Here is a 23122-nt window from a genome sequence, read left to right as displayed (position 1 = left end):
CATCCTTCTGTACGTTACCTTCATATACAAAAATGTGGTGCAGGAGACGACACAGATGTTGCCCTACAAGTTGGCTTATGAAAGAAACTTTGGCCACGATGCTCGATGCCAAGCTGCCAAATGTTGCTGATGAAGAAAACCTCGACGTCACTTACCTTCAGCCCGCTAAAGAAACTCGTGAACTCCGCCGCCTGCACATCAAGAATCAGCAGACGACCAGCTGCCACCACTACAATCTTTGACAAAGCTCCAAGCTTGCCTTGGACCACATGTATTAGTGGGGGTTTTTAATGCACATCATCCCATGTGGGGTTCTGCCTCGATGAACACCCGCGGTAGGGACATTGCTGATTTTGTGCATAATCAGGGCCTGATGTTCATCAACCATGGCGCACCTACTTACCTCCGTGGCGCCTCGTACAGCGCAGCTGTCTGTATGTTTTGTGAGCAGAAGTCTTTTGCCTACCACCTGTTGGTTTGTAGATGTTGAAACACATGAAAATGACCATTTCCCTACATATATACAACTAAAAGGATTCCGTTGTTCGACTCCCTTGCCTGTGAAAAGCGTAGACTGGCCAGGATTCCAAGCTTCTGTAAACGCTCAGTGCGGGAACATACAATCTATATCTGAAATAGAATGCATCAGCCTTAACAACGCACACGAAACTTGTGAATGTATGACTACCAAGATCACAACTTGACGCACAATATGAATACCTTCATGCCATCCGTCGCCGGGCAGAGAGGAAATATAGGAGGACGAAATCACCATCTGACCTATCTACAGCATGCCAAGCACAACGACATGTATTGAGACACCTCGATAAGCTCAACAGGCAATCGTGGAGGGTATTTTGTGGTTCTCTTGATCCCAAAAAACCCCTGTCACGAATGGCAAATTTTCCGAAGCCTTCAGACGCCCACGCAACAGTTGTTTCCTTTCTGAGCTTTGACTCGAAAGCAAGGTCGACCTGAAGTAGAGGTTGCAGAAGATTACTGCCACTTACTCGTAGGTATGTCCTCCTCATCGATATCACCTTCGTTTTCAGCCTCACCGCCATCCAGCGACGATCGCCTCGGCTTACCATTCACAATGCACGAACTCGACGCTGCGATTTCTGCGTCCCGGCCGTCGTCCGCAACAGGGCCTGATGGAATTACTTATTCGGCTCTATATCACCTCAGCCAGAAAGCAAGGCAGGCTCTCTTGTCGTTCTACAACTCTACATGGAAAATGGCGACAGTCTCAGAGAGTTGGAAGTGCAGCCGCATAGTGGCCTTACTGAAACCGTGTTCACACGAGTTGTCTTCTTATAGACCCATTGCCCTAGCCAGTTGCATCGGTAAGGTGATGGAACACATGGTGCTGGCAAGATTGGAATGGCTGCTGGAGAATAATGTCGGCTTACCAGATTTTGTAAATGGCTTCCGTAGGGGTCAATCATCTATAGACGGTGCTGTAGACCTAGTTTCTTCTGTTGAAAAGGAAAGATAATGTAGTAGATTGATAGGGGCCATTTTCTTAGACATAAAGGGCACGTATGATAGCGTCCATCATGAGGCCATTCTTGACGCACTTGAAGACATTGGCATAGGTGGCCGACTACACGCATGGATAGTGAGCTATCTCAGAGGACATACAATTTTTATGTCGACATCTGATGGCGACACGACCAGGCACCTCGTAAGCCGTGGAGCTCCGCAAGGTGCCGTCCTGAGCCCCATGCTTTTTAACATAGCACTCATTGGCCTTGAAGCTGAGCTTCCCAACGTTGTCAGAATCAGTGCATATGCAGACGAAATATGCATATGGGCATCTGGAGCAACGCGACCACAACTGCGAGCAAGGCTACAATAAGGCACATCAGTAACATAAGTACTTGCGTCGTCAGGGCCCGGAACTGTCAATAGCGAAATGGGCTGCATTGGCATTTACGAAGAAATCAATGTGACGGTACCCAATTTTCGCTGACGGAGCAGTGATTCCCGTGGTCAAGCACCACCACTATTCAGAGGTCATCATTGATCGCAACCTGTCCTGGTCAAAGCATGTGAATGTGCTGCGGAACAAACTAATCAGTTTTGTATATGTTCTTGAGATGGGGCCCCTCAGAGAAAAGTCTTCTGCAGTTATACAAGGCATTGTTTGTGGGATATATACGGTACAGCTCGCCTGTACTTTCTAGCATGCGATAACGTGCCTTGGTACTTTAGAGAGCCTTCAGACACGAGCACTGAGAATATGCCTTGGCCTGCCACGGTGCACGTCAACCTCTGGCACTATAGAGGAGTCCCGCACCTACCTTATACAGGTTTACACGTCCGGAGAGCCTCTTAGAGTGCACCTTCGTCTGCTGACCCGACATGCACTGCACCCGTTGTCTTCGCTACAAGTGGACCGACCAGGCTGTACCTATTCGCGATGCCTCGATATGCATATACACGTGATCCCTTCAGGCTTTGCACCTGCCGTGATCCCTGCATTGCCTCCATGAACATTGACTAAACCGCTGATGTGTCTTCGCATACGTGGAATTCGGTACAAGTTGCGTGTTTCTTATATTGTAATCAAGCAAGTCGCCTTGGCACATTTGGATGACCGATACAGCGACTCTGTGCACATTTACACCAATGGATCTGTAACTTCATCCGCCCCAGCTGCAGCCTTCGTGATCCCTCAACTCGGTATTTCCCGACAGTACAAGTTAGATCACAGGTCATCTTCGACAGCTGCAGAACTTGTTGCTATACAGGAAGCCATAAAATTTTTGAACGACCAAGCACCGCGTAAATGGACGATTCTGTTCGATGCAAAATCAGCACTTCAAGCTATCCATTCTTGCTCAAGAAGAGGCCAATTTTACGAGTTAGCATTAAGAATCGTCCAAGCGTTTGACCTAACACACAGAAGTGGTCACTTGATTACACTGCAATGAATTCCGGGACACTGCGGCCTGGTTGGCAACGAAATAGAAGCAAGAGCGGCAGTATACAACGCTCCTATATACGTCAACGTACCGTATTCGCGAAGTGACGTCAACACATTGTTGAGATCGCTTATGCGCGAATGCATTGCCACTTACTGGTCGCTACAAGATCACCGGAATAAGCGTCTGTAGGAAACAGACCCCGGTATGACTTTTCGTCTTCCAGATAAAATCAGCCGAAGACATACTAATATACTGCACCGGATTCGCCTGGGCGTCGCCTTCACTCGCCACTACACCCACCTAATCGGCCGTGCGGACAGCCGGAATTGTGAGCGCTGCCAAGAGCACGAAACTGTAGCTCACATATTTTGTGACTGTGCATTATACGTGGCACAAAGAAAAATTCTAACCGCAACGTTGGCAAGCATCGGACGAACACCATTGAGTGAAAGCCACATATTGTCAGCAATGAATAACCAAAAATTGTCAAAAACTGCTACAAAGGCTGTTTTAGACTTTATAAAAAGCACTGGACTAGATACTAGACTGTAGGATACTATGCTAAGTGGCTACTGTACATACACACCACCTCTTCTTGTCCCCATCATCACCATTCATCCCTCTTTCCTTCCCCCTTCCTTTATCGCCTGTGTAGAGTAGCAGGCTAGAGCGAACTAGCTCAGGCCGACCTCTCTACCTTCTAATAAATTTTCACTCTCCTCTCCTTGACAAAGCTTCGCGGAATACCAGCCCGCGGCGACCACGTTTGGGTATGGACACCGATAAGTCAACGTGGTTTCAGTGAGAAACTTCTGCAGAGATCAGGAGAGTTGCTTGTTAGGAAAGTCGGTACATACTTAGTAAACAACAAAAGCCACAAAATGCCGAAATTGGAAAAAGCAGAGCAGTAGAAACAGAGACAGAGAGCAGAGATGTGGCACTAACAACTGACGTTTATTTCAGAAAAACTTTCCTCCCAAGTTAGTACAACGCATGTGCAGATACCAAACAAAAAAAACCAAAACACCAAGCAAGCTTATCTAAGCAAACCACCTCTGTGCTAAAAACAAACATTCTTTCCTGGTGAGGTAGTGAAGTTGCGCTAACACATTTGTCAAGATTCCTTCATAATCTCCGGTTCATGTTGCATCGTAGCCTTATCTAACATTGTCACCTTATCAAAGAGGAGGGTACAACCACACGACTCGCAGTGCAACGGCAAGTTACCACCAGTGCCCAAGGGTAGAAGATTTTCATGCTCTCTCATCTGAACATTGACACAACAACCAGATTGTCCAACATCAAAATCTGCCACAACATAACGGGATGCCATAAACCACACGTGTTACAAGCAGAGTATTTCTTCCCATGTTTTATGTCACACATACTGCTTATCCTGCCAAGCTGTGCAACCCTCTTGCAAAGACCCACGAGTTTTCTAGGTGCAGAACAGACCAGTTGGAGATCGATCCTGGCCACAACCTTCTTCAGTCTTTGTGAAATGCCATTGACGTATGGCATAACCACAAAGTTCTTTTTGTCTCGAACACGTTCATCATTCCTGTGTTCTCCCACATCACCAGCTCTTCTGTCTATTACATTGAGGCGCTTAAACCCATGTTCAGACAGAGGCTATTAACGACTTCGGGTAGCCTGCCAAAAGAGCCTATTTTGCTGCTTAGTCATTCTATCTTGCATTTTATGAATGCAACTTTTAGCAACAGCATTTGCAGACAAAGATTGGCGATACCTCTTTTCACCAGCTTGGAGTGGGAGGAATCATAGGGCAAAAGACTCTTTTTAGTCCTTAGACTATACTTCTAGCACATGTGAACATGAGGATGAAACGTGAGTGTGAGGTCGAGAAACCTAATAAAATTTTCCTACGGAACTTCATGAGTGAAACAAAAATGTGAATAGCGTGCATTCAATACTGAAATGATGTGGCCAATGACATCTAAAACACAATCACTCTCCCATTCTTAAAAAACAATAAAATCATCATCATATCTAAAAGTACGAACTACCCGGTGATCATCGAGGCTTTGGCACAAGCATGTGTCAAAATAGGCTAAAAAAATACTGCAAAGCCCCAGAGCAACACAGGACCCTATGTATACACAATTTTTCTCTAAAAACAATTTGCCATCAAAGGTGACAAATGTTACCGACAAATAAAAGTTTAAATGTTGAATAAAGTCCTCAGTTGCAAGGCTGCATGCACCTTGAAAAGAGGTCTCGCCATGCGATCCAATGGTCAATTCAATGGCCAATTGAATGGCCAATGCAATTTTAAACTGTTCATGCGTTTTTCCCTGTGTTCTGTTTTAAGCATCACGACAATGCTTTTTCAGAGGGAGAAAATGTCTCACACCTTTCTTATTTTCACTTTTGTTTCATTCAGTTTTCATCCACAAAGCTTGTGATGAATGCCGAGTGCAAACTGTGCCTCAATGTTCGAGAAGGTTTGCGATTATTGTAGATGGTTCTGTCAAAATTGCGCACAAGACGCGAGGACTCGAGATCAATCCAGAGCTTGCGCGATGACCAGTGATAAGGCTAGAATATTCAACAACACATGCATAAATGCCAATACGCTTTACCGCTTGTCAGTTGATCAATGGCCGACGTTATCAGTGCCAGTGGGCTGCTCTAATCTCGCTTTTCATTTACCAGCCACAAGTTTGGCCAAATAAAAATCTTTCATCTAAACATTCAGTCTGCTCCCTTCATCCACGTCACAAACCCGGGACATTTGGTTTGACATTTGACCTCCTAGTGGACTGCCACCTGAAGTGCAGCCCCTACATCAAACTCGTTAGCGGGTAAGGCAATGCAGTCGGTGACGCACTATGCCGTGTGGCAGCTATCAGTTCGCAGATAACAGCAGATGCTCTCACCGAGGCTCGAACTATACCCTTAACTTGCTCACATTCATTAGCCGCGAAATCACACAAACACAAGAGTAAAGAAACACACAATGACAAGAGTAAGCAGCACTTTGGACTAAATTAGACTGAGCGCTACCCCAGAAATAATTATACAACATACAGACATGCACAGTTTTCACACAGTCTTATGCTATCCAGCTATCAAACAATCTTTTTTCCAATACATACGTCACCAACATGTTGCTGATACACCGTTCTTTTCTTATTCATGTAATAGGCTCTCATCAACTCGCATGCAGTTTGATACCTACTTCTGCCTAAGATCTTGATCTTTTTAAACTGCTTGATACCTGCTTCTGCCTAGAATCTTGATCTCTTTAAACTGCACGTGAGTTGATGAAAGCCCATTACATAAAAAAGAAAGAAGCAAAAACTTGATTGATTGATATGTGGGGTTTAACATCCTGAAACCACTATATGATTGTGAGAGACGCAGTAGTGAAGGGGCTCCAGAAATTTTGACCACCTAGAGTTCTTTAACATGCACCCAAACCTGAGCACACAGGCCTACAAAGGAGGAGGAACTTCTCAAGGGCGGGTGCTTACTACAGCTGCAACGAATCCCCCTACCTGTGTCGACGACTATCTACTGTGACAGGTTGGCAGGAGGAAGCACGCAGTTCGTGCCCCTGGTCCACTGCTTTGGTTTTTGCAACTAACTCTACAACCTTAGCCATCCCAGCACACGCGCCTCTACACGCCTCATGGCTGACCGCTATGTTTGACCCTGCATGCAGCAGGATTGTCACCCTTGGGGGTGCTCCTGCATCCAATGTCAACGTGCTGAAATAAACAGGCACATCAGGTCACCACTTAGAAAACTCCCTCGGCTCATTAGTCAGTGTGAGCTCCTCGATATTAGAAGACCCTTTAACCCGGCTGGAACTTACTGCTACTGCCTCACCGCTATCGGCTATCGACCGATACACTCGATGACCTGAGATATGGCCCCTCGAGAGAATCACAGTTGCCTCAGCTTGACCTGCTGGATTGCCCATTTCAGCGCCCCCCACCGTGTAACGACCGACCAAAGATGATAGACAGTAAGAGTTGCATCTTTTCAGGCTCCTCTGGGTCACCATCAGCATTGAGCGGTTGAGGACTACCATTTACCATCCATGTGCTTATGGAATGATTGAGCACTTTCACCGACAGTTCAAAGAAGCCATCATGTGTCCCTCGGAATAAACTTATTTTGGCCACAAGGGCAGCCCAACAACCTTCTGAAGCCATTCTCTGTATATTTCCAGCTTGGAGCATTGTATCAACGCCTGATTAAGACACGCCTTCATATCAGCAGGCAAGAGGCTTGCCTGCAGTGGCTACATGTGACTGCCGGTGACATCACACGCACCAGGTGGAAAAACAAGCTACATAAAGGTGAAGTCACTGGAACGGGGAAATTACCACGCTCCTTTTATCTCACTGCCATGCGCTTTCGACGGGCTTCGCTACATAAATGGTCCAGCTCGCTTGCCTCGCTATGGTGTCTCAGCACGCTCACGGCATTTTCATTAAATGAATGTGTGCCGAAATTTCTACCAGATACATTTGTATGACGAATGTGAAGGACAGGTGGTAACAGAAAAATCCTGGCATGCATTTCATGCACAACCTGATTTACTTGCTGAACTCATAGTGGGCTCACAGTCGGTTGGCTTGCTTGATCTTCATAAAAATTGGTACTTTATAAGGTGACTGTATGACGAACATAAATGAAAGGTGGAAACATGAAAAGCATAAGGTGAATAATGTCCAACAATGATTTACATGAAGCAATCATGGTGTGCTGACAATCACTTGGCTTGCTTGATATTCACCAAAAAGAGTAATGCTTGAGTCGACTGTATGATGAACACAAATGACAAATGCTAATCTGCAAATCGTGTTATGCATGTCAGTGTTGGCGTGAGTTACATGCCTCAATCTTGGCAGGCTCACGGCTAGTTCACTGGCTTAGCATACACTTACATTGGTCATACACGACGTGACTGTATGAAAAACATAAATGATAGGTTGTAACAGGCAAATACATGTTACATGCTATGTAAGCCATGATTCTAGCACTGAGAGGGAAAGTACAGGAATTCAGAGTGTCGCTGCAGAACAGGTACTCAGCTCTTAGTGAGGGAACCAACCTTAGCATAGATACAATGAATGATAATCTGACGAGTATCATTACGGAGTGTGCAGTGGAAGTTGGAGGCAGGGTAGTTAGACAGGACACTGGCAAGCTTTCTTTCCCAGGAAACGAAGAACCTAATTAAGAAGCGTCAAATCATGAAAGTGTCAAGTACAACAGACAAAATAGAACTGGCAGAGCTTTCGAAGTTGATTAATAGACGTAAGGTATGCGATGTAAGAAGGTATAACATGGAGAGAATTGAACACGCTCTGAAAAACGGAGGAAGTGTCAAAGCATTGAAGAGGAAACTTGGGATAGGCAAAAGTCGGATGTATGCACTAAGGGACAAAGAAGGCAAAATAACTACCAATATGGATAGGATAGTTAAAATAGCGGAGGAGTTTTACAGAGATCTGTACAGTAGCCGAGACAACCACGACCTTAATACTATAAGAGCTAGCAGTAACCCAGATTACACCCCACCAGTAATGATAGAAGAAGTCAGAAAAGCTTTGGAGAGCATGCAAAGGGGCAAAGCTGCTGGTGAGGATCAGGTAACATCAGATCTGCTGAAAGATGGAGGACAGATTGTGTTAGAAAAACTAGCCACCCTGTTTACGAGGTGTCTCCTGACGGGAAGAGTACCAGAGTCTTGGAAGAACGCTAACATGATCTTAATACATAAGAAAGGAGATGACAAGGACTTGAAGAATTACAGGCCGATCAGCTTGCTCTCTGTAGTATACAAGCTATTTACAAAGGTAATTGCTAACAGAGTAAAGAAAACATTAGAATTCAATCAACCAAAGAAACAAGCAGGATTTCGAACAGGCTACTCAACAATTGACCACATTCATACTATCAATCAGGTAATAGAGAAATGCTCAGAGTATAACCAACCCCTATACATAGCCTTCATAGATTACGAGAAGGCGTTTGATTCAGTAGAAATATCAGCCGTCATGCAAACACTGCGGAATCAGGGCGTAGATGAAGTATATATAAACATTCTGGAAGAAATCTACAGGGGATCAACTGCTACCATAGTGCTTCATAAAGAAAGCAACAGAATACCAATCAAGAAGGGTGTAAGGCAGGGGGACACAATTTCCCCAATGCTATTTACCGCGTGCTTACAGGAGGTTTTCAGAAGCCTAGAATGGGAACAGTTAGGGATAAGAGTCAATGGAGAATACCTTAGTAACCTGCGCTTCGCCAATGACATTGCATTGCTGAGTAACTCGGGGGACGAATTGCAACTCATGATTACGGAGTTAGACAAGGAGAGCAGAAAGGTGGGTCTTAAAATTAATCTGCAGAAAACGAAAGTAATGTACAACAACCTCGGCAAGGAGCAGCACTTCGAGATAGGTAATAGTGCACTTGAAGTTGTAAAAGACTATGTCTACTTAGGGCAGGTAATAACCGCAGAGCCGAACCACGAGATTGAAGTAACTAGAAGAATAAGAATGGGGTGGAGCACATTCGGCAAGCACTCTCAAATTACGACAGGTAGTTTGCCACTATCCCTCAAGAGGAAGGTATATAACAGCTGTATCTTGCCGGTACTTAGCTACGGAGCAGAAACCTGGAGACTTACAAAGAGGGTTCAGCTTAAATTGAGGATGACGCAGCGAGCAATGGAAAGAAAAATGGTAGGTGTAACCTTAAGAGACAAGAAGAGAGCAGAGTGGATTAGGGAACAAACGGGGGTTAAGGATATCATAGCTGAAATCAAGAAGAAGAAATGGACATGGGCAGGGCATGTAGCGCGTAGACAGGATAACCGCTGGTCATTAAGGGTAATTGACTGGATTCCCAGAGAAGGGAAGCGGGTTAGGGGGAGACAGAAGGTTAGGTGGGCAGATGAGATTAAGAAGTTTGCGGGTATAAATTGGCAGCAGCAAGCACAGGACCGGGTTAACTGGCGGAACATGGGAGAGGCCTTTGTCCTGCAGTGGACGTAGTCAGGCTGATGATGATGATGAAGGCATGATTCACATGCAATGCTTATGGGGCACTAGTGGCAGGTTCACTATTTTGATATACACCAAAATTGGTATAGCGGGAAGTTACTGAATGACGAACATAAATGATAGATTGTAACAAGAAAATATGACTTGTTTCTTTTCCCTACCTCTCGTTTTCCCATTGACACTAATTTCCTGGAAATACGGCTATAAGAACTGCATGGGTTTTTTCGAGACTCTCAGATTAATGCGAAAGTAAACTTTTGTTCACAATTTAACGTGATGTGCCCTTCACTTTTGCAGTTATAGCAGATTAGCAGCTTCCGTGACTCGAACACTTGTGTGGTATCAATGCGCTGTTTAGGAACCTCACTTGATTATTGCGGTTTCGTTTGCCCGTCCCCTACAGTATCCTTTGTAAAAGACAAATCCTTTCTGAACCTACAGTGTGGAGTTGGTTTCTGATCGTCAGGTTTCTTTGAAAAGCCCTTTTTTATTTTACCCTTTTCCACGTGCACAGCCCACCTATGCAAGTTTCCGCGAGTATAGTACTCCTCAGATAACTCTGCTGCCTTGTTTAGCTGTACTAGCCCAAGATTGTCCAGCAGCCAAAGCCTGACATCATCTTCGTTGCAGCGGTAGAATTTTTCCAATGCAATGCATTCTACCACCTTATCGCGATTGTCCTAAACCTCTTCCCCCTTGAGCCATTGAATTAAATGAGCTTTAAGATGAAACACAAAGTAAACGTGCGACTTATTGTCCTTTTTTGCCTACCGAAACCATTGCCAAAAAGCCTCGGGTGACAACTTATAACGTTTCAAGAGAACTTCCTTGCGAATAACAAAGTACGCTTTGTTATTCGCCCAGGCCTCATTGACTTCTTCCGCCATTTATGCCTCCTTCTTCATGATCTCACAGATCGCTTGTTTTCGTTTCCCACAGCACAGAGTAAGGCCAAGTTCTTTATATATTTCGATGAAATCCATCACTTTAAGGTTCTCCATCGTTCACACTAACCTCTTGCTGTTTGCCCTTGTCTAGAATCTATTTGCCGTACCCACTACAGGTCTACAGTGTAACCTCGTTATAACGAAGTGGGATATAAAGAACTAATGGATATAATGAAGCAATTGTAATTCCCCTTAAAAGTCCCATAGAGGCTCAGGTATTTAAAACTTCATTTTAACGAAGCAAAAAGTTCTTCACAATAGATATAACGAACCATCCTTTGTCGACCATGAGCATTTACTGATTATTTTGGCATACGTCAATTCAATATCTTATAGCCTGCGATGGTTCACGTCTTATCAAAGCTGCGATTATTCAAAACTCGCGCCTTGCGCTCGCAAGAAGCGACCTGGCAACAGGCGCATGGGTGTGAGTCTCCTTTCCTCCCCTTTCCTCAGAAACTAATGAACTTGCCCACGCAGCAACTTGCGCGAGGTTGCGCATCAGCCGGCCTCTCCTCTCCTGTAGAACTCGCTGACCCGCCCATGCGTTTGACCTCCTTCTCCCCTTCAGCTCTACGCTAGGACGGCAGAGATTGTGGCTTTGTTCCATGTCGTTCGCTGTGGTTGTGTGTGTAATTCGCTATGGCATTGTGTGTAGGCGCTGTGTCGTGCTCCCTACCGGGCTGAAGAAATTAGGCGTCTATTTCCTCTTCTAACCCCTGCTACCACCATCGTTCACTGTGAAAGAGCAATGTCAGCTGTATTAGTTTCCACCGCCAGACACGAGATAGACAACAGCAGCAGTAAACATATGGGCAAAATTATAACTGAGCAAAAATCGACAATATTAAAAACCATTAAAAAATTGCATGTTCTTACATATGAGTCGGAGAAGTACCGTTTAGTACAGTGGCCAGCAGTTTTCGGTAACAGCCTGCATTGCTGAAAGCAAGACGCATCGATTGTCGTTGCTCCTTGTGCGGGCACTGCACACGAGCAAAACTTGATGATTTAGGTTGATGGATGTCTGAACGGTACATTGAAGTCATTCTTACACTCCAGAATTGTGTGTACTTAGAGCAAGAAGCGCCAGTAACATGTACACCGATGCAGCCAGCAGGTTAAGTCTAATGCTCATTGACAGGGCACTGAATAAGACCGCTCTCCAAGCAGCTCAGTTACGATGCTTGAAGTTTCTGCACTTGAGCTTCAGAACATTTCTAAATGTTACGTGAAGTAAGAAGTAAGACAAGCATTATAAGTAAAGTATTTATGGTGTGGCAATATTCAATGACAGAAGATTTTCTCGCCTCTGCTGGCAAAGCTCGTGAAGCGTCGGGAGAGCTCATTCTTGTCTCATCAACTCTGCAGCGTAAATTATTTGCTGTTTCTGTTAGGAGTGGTGACTAGCTCCTAGATTATAAACACTGCAACACAGACTCGGTACAACAATACATCACTGATGCAAAATCGGTATATGCAATACCCAGGGGGACATGCCAAAATCTGCATTAATTGCTGCAACACACGTGCATCGCAAGAACACGCTGTATTGACACTGCACGAATTATAAAAATAAAGCATGCTAGTTAGTAAGCAAAATTTTGAGTGTTGCCTCCTTTAAGTTATGAACGCATTTCAGATGCGAAGCATCTCTTTGCCTAGCCTGTGTATTGCTGTCCCTCCATTTGCACCGCTCCCCTCGCCGCAGGTGTTGGAGCGGAGCCAAGTAGCTCACGCCCTCCTAGCAGTGCGTGGTGACTTCTCTCTCCCTCACCTGCCATGCACTCGCCGCATGTCAGCTCTCTCTCACTTCAACCTCTCCACCACTTGCAACACTCGAGCTCACTCCTCACGTGGGCATCATTTCACCCGCGCCACCTCTCTCCATCTGTTGGCGAGAAACCACGAGCCGGCAGGTGTGCGTGCGACGCTGACAATGTGGACAGTGTGCTACATGTTGTCACGCGATTGCGCCGACGGGCGAAACCGCCATCGCGGCAAGCTTCTCGCTAGTGTGCGCGTGCCTTTCCCGGCTGGCACCAGCGTTGCAAAGGTTAGCGAAGCCGATTGCGTTCGCGAATGGCGACGTCAACAACGATGAGGCACAAGCCAGGGAAGTCGAACGCAAGCGTCGGCACTGGAAGACCAGCAACACTGACAAGGTGCGAGTCAAGAACACCGATCCCGTTCGAGAACACAGACGGCGCACGGGTAACACCAACAAGACGTGAGTGAAAGAAGCTCCCAAAGAAGCGTCCCGCCTCCTGCGTCTGTGTTTCAAACAAACGTTCACTCCAGTAAATGCTATACCAAGTTTCGCTTCAAACAGTTCTTCCAGCACTGACCTCGATGCCCGTTTACCCGTGTCAATGCCATACACACCACTGCTGCTTCGTAGGAATTCCCTTCAAGGAGATTGCCCATAGTTTTTTTCCTTATCCCAGTTAAAAACATTACAAATGCCTGTGATTCAGCATATCACAGATTAGGATCAATGGAATTGTGATGCATTCTCGGGATCTAATAGGGTATCATCTATTCATGCTGTGACACCAAGCATTTTATATTCTACAATACCGAAACAAACCACTGCACATGCTACATAAACGTGCACACTGCGCTGGTGGAAACAGTGCATGCTCCAGTATGCGCTTGTGCACTCCAGTGAAAATTTCACAGCTTCCCAGTGTGCACCAGCACCACAGCGATCAATCCAGCACTCCTACCAGTGCGACCCAGCTATTACTCATGCGCCCAGTGAAGTACCAGTAAATACCAGCATGTGCCAGTGTCTGCCAGCGTGGCCAGTGCCGAAAAACGTACTGGTATCTATTTATTTCTTTATTTATTTCAGTACCTTTAGGGCTCGAAGGCATTACAAAAGGGAGTGGGTAAGAGTATACATATTAAGAAAAATAAGAGTGAACAAAGAAAAATGCTGCTAAGAGTAAACATCGCATTCAACCGCAGCCCTAAAAGCAGTGACATCGGTCAATTGGGCAATGGAGAAGGGTAGGTGGTTCCATTTGTTCGAGGTAGTGGGAATAAAGGAATCGTGAAAGAACTTGGTATCTGAAAAAGGAATGTGTACTTTGTGGGGATGGTCGCATCTATATGTAGTGTGGTTTGGAAAAAGGTCTTTAAGTTGTGGATTGTGGAAAATTTTATAAAAACAGAATCGCGCTGGAGATGCTGTTTTTTGCAATAGGACTGTCCTGGACCTCATGGTAGATTACGTACCCACCTACAAAAGTACTACTACTTTTTACAATACAAGTGGCAGTAGGCTACATGATACATGACACAGCCTATCCTATAGGTACCTCACCTTCCTTCATGGTTTTTAATTCAGCCTCGCTCCTCTTGAGACTGTGCTTGAGGGTGGTCTCAGAGTGCAACACAAGACTCAGCTGCTTCTCTAGTTTGGAGGCCTGGAAGAGAAGATGATCTTGTGGTGATGACATATGTTAGATAGATATGTGGGGTTTAACGACACAAAACCACCATATGATTATGAGGGACGCCGTAGTGGAGATCTCCAGAATACCACCTGGGGTTCTCTGACGTGCACACAAATCTGAGCACACTGGCCTACAGCATTTTCATCTCCATTGAAAATGCAGCCATCGCAGCCGGGATCAGATCTCGCGACCTGCGGGTCAGCATCCGAGTACCTTAGCTACTAGGCAACTGCGACGGGGCGACATATATTACAGACCCTGAAGCTTCACAGATCTCTGCAAAGAGTGTCATGTAAGAAAAAATAACAATTGACCCAAACTAATTAGAACTAACAGGCAATGGCACTAATGGACGTATAGGTGATGTTATCATTAGTAAATATTGCCACGTTCCATTTCCCAAGTTTTCGTTATCGTTCCAAAACACCACACGATTCTCAGCGCAAACCGCGCCTGCAGTTTTCCAGAAGGTTCCGGACTGTAGTAGATCATTTCGATAAGATCACGCCCACTGTGCTAACGGTACAGATTGTTCTGGAACCTCAGGATGCATGCGAATTTCTTCGATGTATACGGAAGGAGCCCGGCAACGACGCTCGATGCCATGTTACCCTACGTCACCGACGAAGAAAGCCTCGATGTGAGCGAGTACCTTCAACGTGCCGAAGAAGCCCGACAACTTGCGCGTCTCCGTATCAAGAATCAACAGACGATAGACAGCCACCGTTACAACCTTCGACGACGCTTCGTGGAATACCAGCCCGGTGAACGTGTTTGGGTGTGGACGCCGATACGCCGACGTGGACTAAGTGAAAAGCTTCTGCGACCCTACTTCGGACCGTACAGGGTGGTTCGACGTCTCGGCCCACTTGATTACGAGGTTGTCTCCGACGGCATCACGAACTCTCAACGACGCCGATCGCGACCTGAAGTCGTGCATGTCGCGCGCCTCAAGCCGTTTCATGCGCGTTAACAAACTGAAACAGTGTTTTTTTTTGTATTACTGTTTCATCGTAATTTATTCATTGTACTTTCTTGCATTATTATTGTACCTTCATCTTTAGTTAAAGCATCGGGACGATGCCTTTTTTTCAGAGGGGGGCAATGCCACGTTCCATTTCCCAAGTTTTCGTTATCGTCCCAAAACACCACACGATTCTCAGCGCAAACCGCGCCTGCAGTTTTCCAGAAGGTTCCGGACTGTAGTAGATCATTTCGATAAGATCACGCCCACTGTGCGAACGGTACAGATTGTTCTGGAACCTACGCCACCGCCAGCGATAACGCTAGAATATTCGATGGCAAGAGTATAAATGCCGACGCGCTTCGCCACTTGTCGGTAGTTGTTGATCGAAGGCCGACGCTCTGTTCGCCGCTATCAGTCCGAGACTGCTATCTGTGCGAGACTGCTGCTGTAATTGGACTTTCCTTTTACCGGGCACAGGTTCGCCCAAATAAACAGTTAAATCCCAACACGAAGTCTCCTGTCTTCGACCACGTCATAACCCCGTGACAATATAACATAAATGTGCAGAAAGAAAAGGGGACAAAAAGATACTTTGCTGCTGGCATGGACCATTGAATAACACCTCTGATACTCGCCCAAATGAGCTACACCTGTCGTCTTCCCTCGGTCCACTTTTATTGAGTTTATAATTGCATTTAAACTTGGTAGTGTCAGTCAGCGTCACTAGTAGCCATGACGGCGAGAGTAGAAAACCTTTTTTGACCTACTGGCGTTACATAACATGTGATCTTATTATTAGCTGGCAGCTGATCAATAACTTCTCTTCCTTGACATTTACATTTTAATTACTACTAATAACATCCCCTATACGTCTTGGCATCAGTGTCTCTTATGCCTCATTATTAGTGCTGCAAATCTGTTAAACTATATTGTGCCTAACAAAGAAACATGAGTCCTCAAATTTCCCATTCCTTTTTCTTTTTTTTGAATTCATCCAAATATAGCATGAAGCTAACTTATAGCTAGTTCAACTCGTACAGTGACTGTTTTTGAGCAGTAATGTAAAGTTTCACTTGTGAGCCAAGGCTTGTTTTATATACTGTTCTACACAAAGAAAGAAAGCTCTACTGTGGCACTTTCTTCAGAACCCACAAGGGTTCCCTTTGTAGTTTTGTGGTACTGCTTGGAACTATTTTTATTTTTATGCTCATTCTGCAAAATAGTATGCGCACATGTACGTGCGCTGTATACCGCCTGTAGTGGCCGTATTCTGATGGAGGCAAAATGCTGGAGGCCCGTGTGTTTAGACTTGAGGGTGCATTGAAGAGCTCCAGGTAGTAACTATTTTGAGTGCACTCAACTACTGCATCTCATAATGATGTCATGCTTTTGGGATCTAAAACTTCAACACTTATTTATTACGTGAGCAATATGAGCAGCAACTCACCGAACCATAGCAAAAAGCCTCGAATCCAACACAGTGGCCACTGATGGAAGCAATGTGGGAAGGCACGACTAACTGTCGGCCCACTAGCTTAGCTAGTGTTCATGCAAAATGGCAGCTGACTCAGTGCCACTGGGCGCTCCGGGTGTTGTCTATAGCTGTCTGGAAGACACCACAGTGCATACTCCTTGGAATTCGAACCATAGGCACGTTCACCATTTCTTCATCTTTTTTCGCCTGCCCTGCCCGGTCTTCCTTTTGTTTAGCCACATATGTCTGGGAGCCCTTGCGGGCACTTATTTAGCTCAGAACATAGCAAAAAATTAGCATAAAAGAGTATCACTGTATCAAAACTTAACCCATAGGTCATCACATGAATAATGCAATGTGCCTGTCACTTCAATCAGAAAACCCTTCCCTCAGACAAATGTGGTGTATACCCGCCTTCAACACACTGGGAGTGATTCACTGTCTGAATCAACACTGAAAAAACGAAAATCGACTTTTTAAATCTTAATATGATAGAATTAAGGAGCCCATGTCACAGAATACTCAGAGCTGAATTGACGCCACTTTTGGTGAGCAATAAATTCTGCTCAATGCAAACTACACGAATTACTATTCCAGCAGGGATCGAACCTGAAAATCCCACCATGGCATTCAAGTATTTTACCCGAGAGCTTGCTTTAAAGAAGACTCTATGTACCTTGTTGGCGTGACACTAATTGAAGTTACCAAATACTTTGATAATAATATAGTAAACATCGGATTTTACATCTATGACTCATCAACGTATAGTTAAGCTGACGAGAACGATGGAGTTCAAGAAAGTACAGTCAGGAAAAATGTGCCAGTGATCGCTGGTTATGGCATGCACATAATGACAACATGTTGTAAGTTCACTTTGGGAAAACACATGCCTGTGCTCTAACAATACGTTGCTATTAGCATCTTGCGTTCGGCTGGTTGGTACATACTGATTTTGAATGGAGAAAGAGTGCTGAAAGAGGACGAAGAAGAGCATTTTGTTTGGGCCATCCTTCCAGCTATTTCAGCACTGTTTTATTGCGATAGCATTTATAAGGACAGTCTCAGCTTCTTTTTGCTGTCGTCGCTGCTACAGTCATTCACGTATATGAAATGTCATCATCATCATCAGCGTGACTACATCCAACGCAGGACAAAGGCCTCTCCCATGTTCCACCAGTCAACTCGGTCCTGTGCTTGCTGCTGCCAATTTATACCCGCAAACTTCTTAATCTCATGTGCCCACCTAACCTTCTGCCTCCCCCTGACCCGCTTGCCTTCTTTAGGAATCCAGTTAGTTACCCTTAATGACCGGCGGTTATCCTGTCTACTTGCTACATGCCCGGCCCATGTCCATTTCCTTTTCTTGATTTCTACTATGATATCCTTAACCCCGGATTGTTCCCACATCCACTCTGCTCTCTTCATGTCTCTTAAGGTTACACCTACCATTTTCCTTTTGATTGCTTGCTGCGTCGTTCTCAATTTAAGATGAAGCCTCTTTGTAAGCTTCCAGGTTTCTGCTCCGTAGCTAAGTACCAGCAAGATGCAGCTGTTATATACCTCCCTCTTGAGGGATAGTGGCTATCTATTTACCTGTCATGATTTGAGAGTGCTTGCCAAATGTGCTCCACCCCATTCTTATTCTTCTTGTTACTTCAGTCTCGTGGTGTGGCTCTGCAGTTATTACCTGTCCTAAAGAGACATAGTCTTTTACAACTTCAACCGCAGTATTAGCTATTTTGAAGCGCTGTTCTCTTCCGAGGTTGTTGTACATTACTTTTGTTTTCTGCATATTAATTATAAGACCTACTTTTTACTTTTCTGCTATCCCTAACTCGGTAATCATGAGTTTCAATTCGTCCTCTGAGTTACTCAGCAATGCAATGTCATCGGCGAAGAGCAGGTTATTAAGGTACTCTCCATTAAATTTTATGCTTAACTGTTCCCATTCTACGCCTCTGAAAACCTCCTGTAAGCACGCGGTAAATAGCATTGGGGAGATTGTATCCCCTTGCCTTACACCATTCTTGATTGGTGTTCTGTTGCTTTCTTCATGAAGCGCTATGGTAGCAGTTGATCCCCTGTAGATTTCTTCCAGGATGTTTATATATACTTTATCGATGCCCTGATTCCGCAGTGTCTGCATGACTGCTGATATTTCTACTGAATCAAACGCCTTCTCGTAATCTATGAAGGCTATGTATAGTTGTTGGCTATATTCTGAGCATTTCTCTATTACCTGAATGACAGTATGAATGTGGTCGATTGTTGAGCAGCCTGTTCGAAATCCTGCTTGTTCCTTTGGTTGATTGAATTCTAATGTTGTCCTAATTCTATTAGCAATTACCTTTACAAATAGCTTGTATACTATGAAGAGCAAGCTGATTGGCCTGTAATTCATCAAGTCATTGTCATCTCCTTTCTTATATATCAGGATGATGTTAGCATTCTTCCAAGATTCTGGTACTCTTCCCGTCAGGAGACACCTCGTAAACAGGGTCGCTAGTTTTTCTAACACAATCTGTCCTCTATCTTTCAGCAAATCTGATGTTATCTGATCCTAACCAGCAGCTTTACCTCTTTGCATCCTCTCCAAAGCTTTTCTGACTTCTTCTATCATTACTGGTGCGGTGTCATCTGTGTTACTGCTAGTTCTTATATTAAGGTCGTGGTTGTGCTGGCTACTGTGACGATATCTGTAATACTCTTCCGCTAATTTTACTATCCTACTCATATTGGTAGTTACGTTGCTTTCCTTGTCTCTTATTGCGCATACATCTGGTTTTTGCCTATCCCTAATTTTCTCTTCACTGCTTTGACGCTTCCTCCGTTCTTCAGAGCATGTTCGATTTTCTTCATGTTATACCTCTTTACATTGGATACGTTATGCTTATTAATCAACTTCGAAAGTTCTACCAACTCTATTTTGCCTTTTGTACTAGAGGCTTCCATGCTTTGATGCTTCTTAATGAGATTATTGTTTGATGCTTCTTAATGAGACAAGTTGTTTCTAAACGATGACGTTTATGGGTGGGACGACACAGCTGGTCACAGGGTGTTTCTACGTAAGTCTTCCCGCGCGGAAAAATGACAAACCCAAAATAAAACTGAGCATGCGCAAAAGACTCTCCGATTGCTGTGCCTGAATGCTCAAAGTGTATGCAACAAGCAAGAGCAACTCGAGCACCTTTTGCTTTTTTACGACCCACACGTAGCAGTAATATCGGAGACATGGTTGCACCCTCAAATTCCAGATAATTGCATATTTCCTTCTTCATACACATGTTATCGGAAAGATCGTCAAACAAGAGGGGGCGGAGTTACTATCCTTGTTAAACGCGAGATATCGTCCGTTTCCTTGCCTGATATTAATAGCTGCCACGAAAGTGTTTTTTGTAAAGCTGTAATTGCTGGTAACCCTATTATTATTGCGGGAGTCTATAGGCCCCCTGGCGCCCCACCGGCTTTCTTGATAGACCTGTACGAGCACTTACAAAAATACCGAAATCGAAAAATCATTATTGCAGTTGATTTTAATATGCCAGGCATGCATTGGGAATTGATGAAATGTGGTTCTATTGATGTGCAGAGTGCTGAAATATTACTAGACATGTCGCTTGCTTACTCCCTTATGCAAACAGTCCTTGATCCTACGCGCGTGACAAGTTCAGCTTCTTCAATACTGGATCTCGTTTTCTGTTCCACAAGCTTTGAATCCTGTATGGCAACAGTTTTAGATAGCATTTCTGATCACAAATTGGTCAATTTCAATTGTTCTTTACCTCGTAGAACAAGGTCATCTAGACCTGAGCCCGTAGTTGTAAAACAGTATTCTGCTGCAGACGATTTCCAGATTGTTCACTACCTAGAAGAAGCTTTGCTATCATTTTGCGACGGCAGTGTTAACTCGCTATGGACACGATTAAAATTTTATTGTCTCTTCTGCATTCGCAATTTCGTTCCAGATAAACTTAAAAAAGTTGGCCGTACATACCCCTGGATAACGCGCGATCTAATTCACTTAAAACGCAAAATTAAAAGGCGAAGAAAGCAAAAAATAGCTAATGATGTAGTTCTGCACGATCTAAGAGATACTTTAGCATCCAAGTTGAAGGAGGCTAGGGAACATTATTACAGCGAGACACTAGGCCGCTTTGCGTCAGAGAGTCCACGAAAATTTTACCAGTTCTTACAAAACAAAGACAACCGTATCCCTGATGAAATAATGAACGGAGAAACCGCTGTCACAAATAAAAACGAAATAGCAAGCGCATTTAATTCCTACTTTCAGAGCGTTTTCTCAAGACCACAAAACTTGAGTATTATGACGGTGCCAGGTCCTTCAAGCCTAATAAATATATCCTTGGAAGGGGTGACAGAACTATTATTGCGGCTAGACGTAAAAAAATCGACCGGACCTGACGGTATCCCAGCTGTTTTTCTAAAGAGGTATGCTGAAATTATAGCTAGATTCCTAGTAATAATATTTGATATTTCGATTAAAACTAGTACAGTGCCCGACGATTGGCTGCTAGCACGTGTAATTCCGGTATTTAAGAAAGGTAACAGATTATTAGTCAGCAATTATCGACCAATCTCCCTTACCTGTATTTGTTACAAATTACTTGAACATATTATAGCGAAATATTTAAATACTTTTCTTGAACAAAATAATGTAATTCACAGCATGCAACATGGCTTCCGACGGGGATTATCTACCACCACACAATTATTAGCAACTGTTAACGAGTTCTCCAAAGTTCTGGACAAGTCTGGACAGATTGATGTCATCTTTATGGACTTTTCCAAGGCCTTTGACAAGGTCCCACATATCAAGCTAATAGACAAAATGAAGGATATTGGCATTCCTCCGGAAATAATTAACTGGGTCATAGCATACTTAACGAACAGAAAACAGTACGTAGATATAAACGGTTTCACCTCTGGTTATTTGGGGGTGTTATCTGGAGTCCCGCAAGGGTCAGTTCTCGGGCCAATACTATTTAATATTTATATTAACGATTTAGTTCAAGCCATCCGACCTGGCGTGTCTGTTAAGTTATTTGCAGACGATTGCATAATTTTTAATACCATAAATTCTATCTCTGACCAGCGTGACTTGTGTGAGAACTTAAACTACATAAAAGAATGGTGTAAAAAGTGGGAAATGGTAATTAATTTTGAGAAAACTGCATATTCATGTCTGAGTAACAAAATCCGAAAACTGGAGTGTACTTATAATGTAGGTGGATACGCTATCAGGCAAGTAGAAGAATTCAAGTACTTGGGCGTAACGATTACATCGAAGCTTAGCTGGACAGCACATATTGATGGTATATGTTCTGCTGCAAGGAGAAAATTAGGCTTTCTAAAATATAAATTGGGTCGTTCTTCTAGTTCACTAAAACTTAGAGCCTATAAAGTCATAGTTCGTCCTTCTCTTGAATATGCCAGCATTGTGTGGGACCCCCACACAGCTGGTAATATACAGAAAATGGAAAAAATACAACGATTAGCTGCTCGATTTATATACAACCGGTATAGATGTCGCGATTTGCCGTCAGCCCTGTTGCAGGATGCGAACCTCCAACTTTTGGCCGATCGAAGGAAAACCACACGGCTTAACTTTTTCCGCCTTTTATACTTTTCCAGATCAGGATTGCATGCACCAGATTACATAACACAGGACACAACCAGGGCTTCACGTCATAAACATAGTCGTAGCATTACACCTATATCTGCACGCACTAACATTTACAAGTATTCATTTTTCCCGAGTACTGTCTCTGATTGGAATGCTCTGCCCCATGATTCCCCTACGCTCGACACGCCGAGATGAAACTATATGCTTTTCTTATCAATTAAGTCTGCTTCTTTGCCTGTATTTGTCCCTTGTTTTACACGAATTTTTAATGTACATGAATTTTGTTCTGCAGTGAATGGATGCTGCAGCGGAAGTGTATGTATGTAGAAGAATTTTGAACTGTATTGCCCTCTCCTGCATGGACCATACTTGGTCCACAGTATGTGATAAATAAAATAAATAAATTCCTTTCCTGGGACAGCTTGCCAGTGTCCTGTCTAACTACAGTACCTCCGAATTCCACTGCACACACCGTAATGATACTCGTCAGATTATCATTCATTGTGTCAACGCTAAGACAGTTTTTCTCGATAAGGGCCGAGTACCTGTTCTGAAGCGAGACTTTGAATTCCTGTACTTTCCCTCTCAGTGCTAGTTTATTGATTGGCTTCTTGCGTATCAGTTTCTGTCGTATCTTCTTC

The 23122-nt window shown here is 44.2% G+C and overlaps 1 protein-coding gene across 1 annotated transcript in view; it reads right to left on the bottom strand.

Moving 5' to 3' along the window:
- Nucleotides 1–23122, bottom strand: part of LOC119165910 (golgin subfamily A member 1) — a 687968-nt gene that overhangs the window by 177737 nt on the left and 487109 nt on the right. The window contains exon 14 of the mRNA XM_075884494.1: nucleotides 14264–14366. Coding sequence (XP_075740609.1) covers nucleotides 14264–14366 — 103 coding nt within the window. The remainder of the gene's footprint in view (nucleotides 1–14263; nucleotides 14367–23122) is intronic.

The sequence above is a fragment of the Rhipicephalus microplus genome, unplaced genomic scaffold, assembly GCF_043290135.1.
Source record: "Rhipicephalus microplus isolate Deutch F79 unplaced genomic scaffold, USDA_Rmic scaffold_34, whole genome shotgun sequence".
NCBI lineage: Eukaryota > Metazoa > Arthropoda > Arachnida > Ixodida > Ixodidae > Rhipicephalus > Rhipicephalus microplus.
Note: the sequence above shows the minus strand (reverse complement) of the source record. Positions and strands in the feature narration are given on the sequence as shown.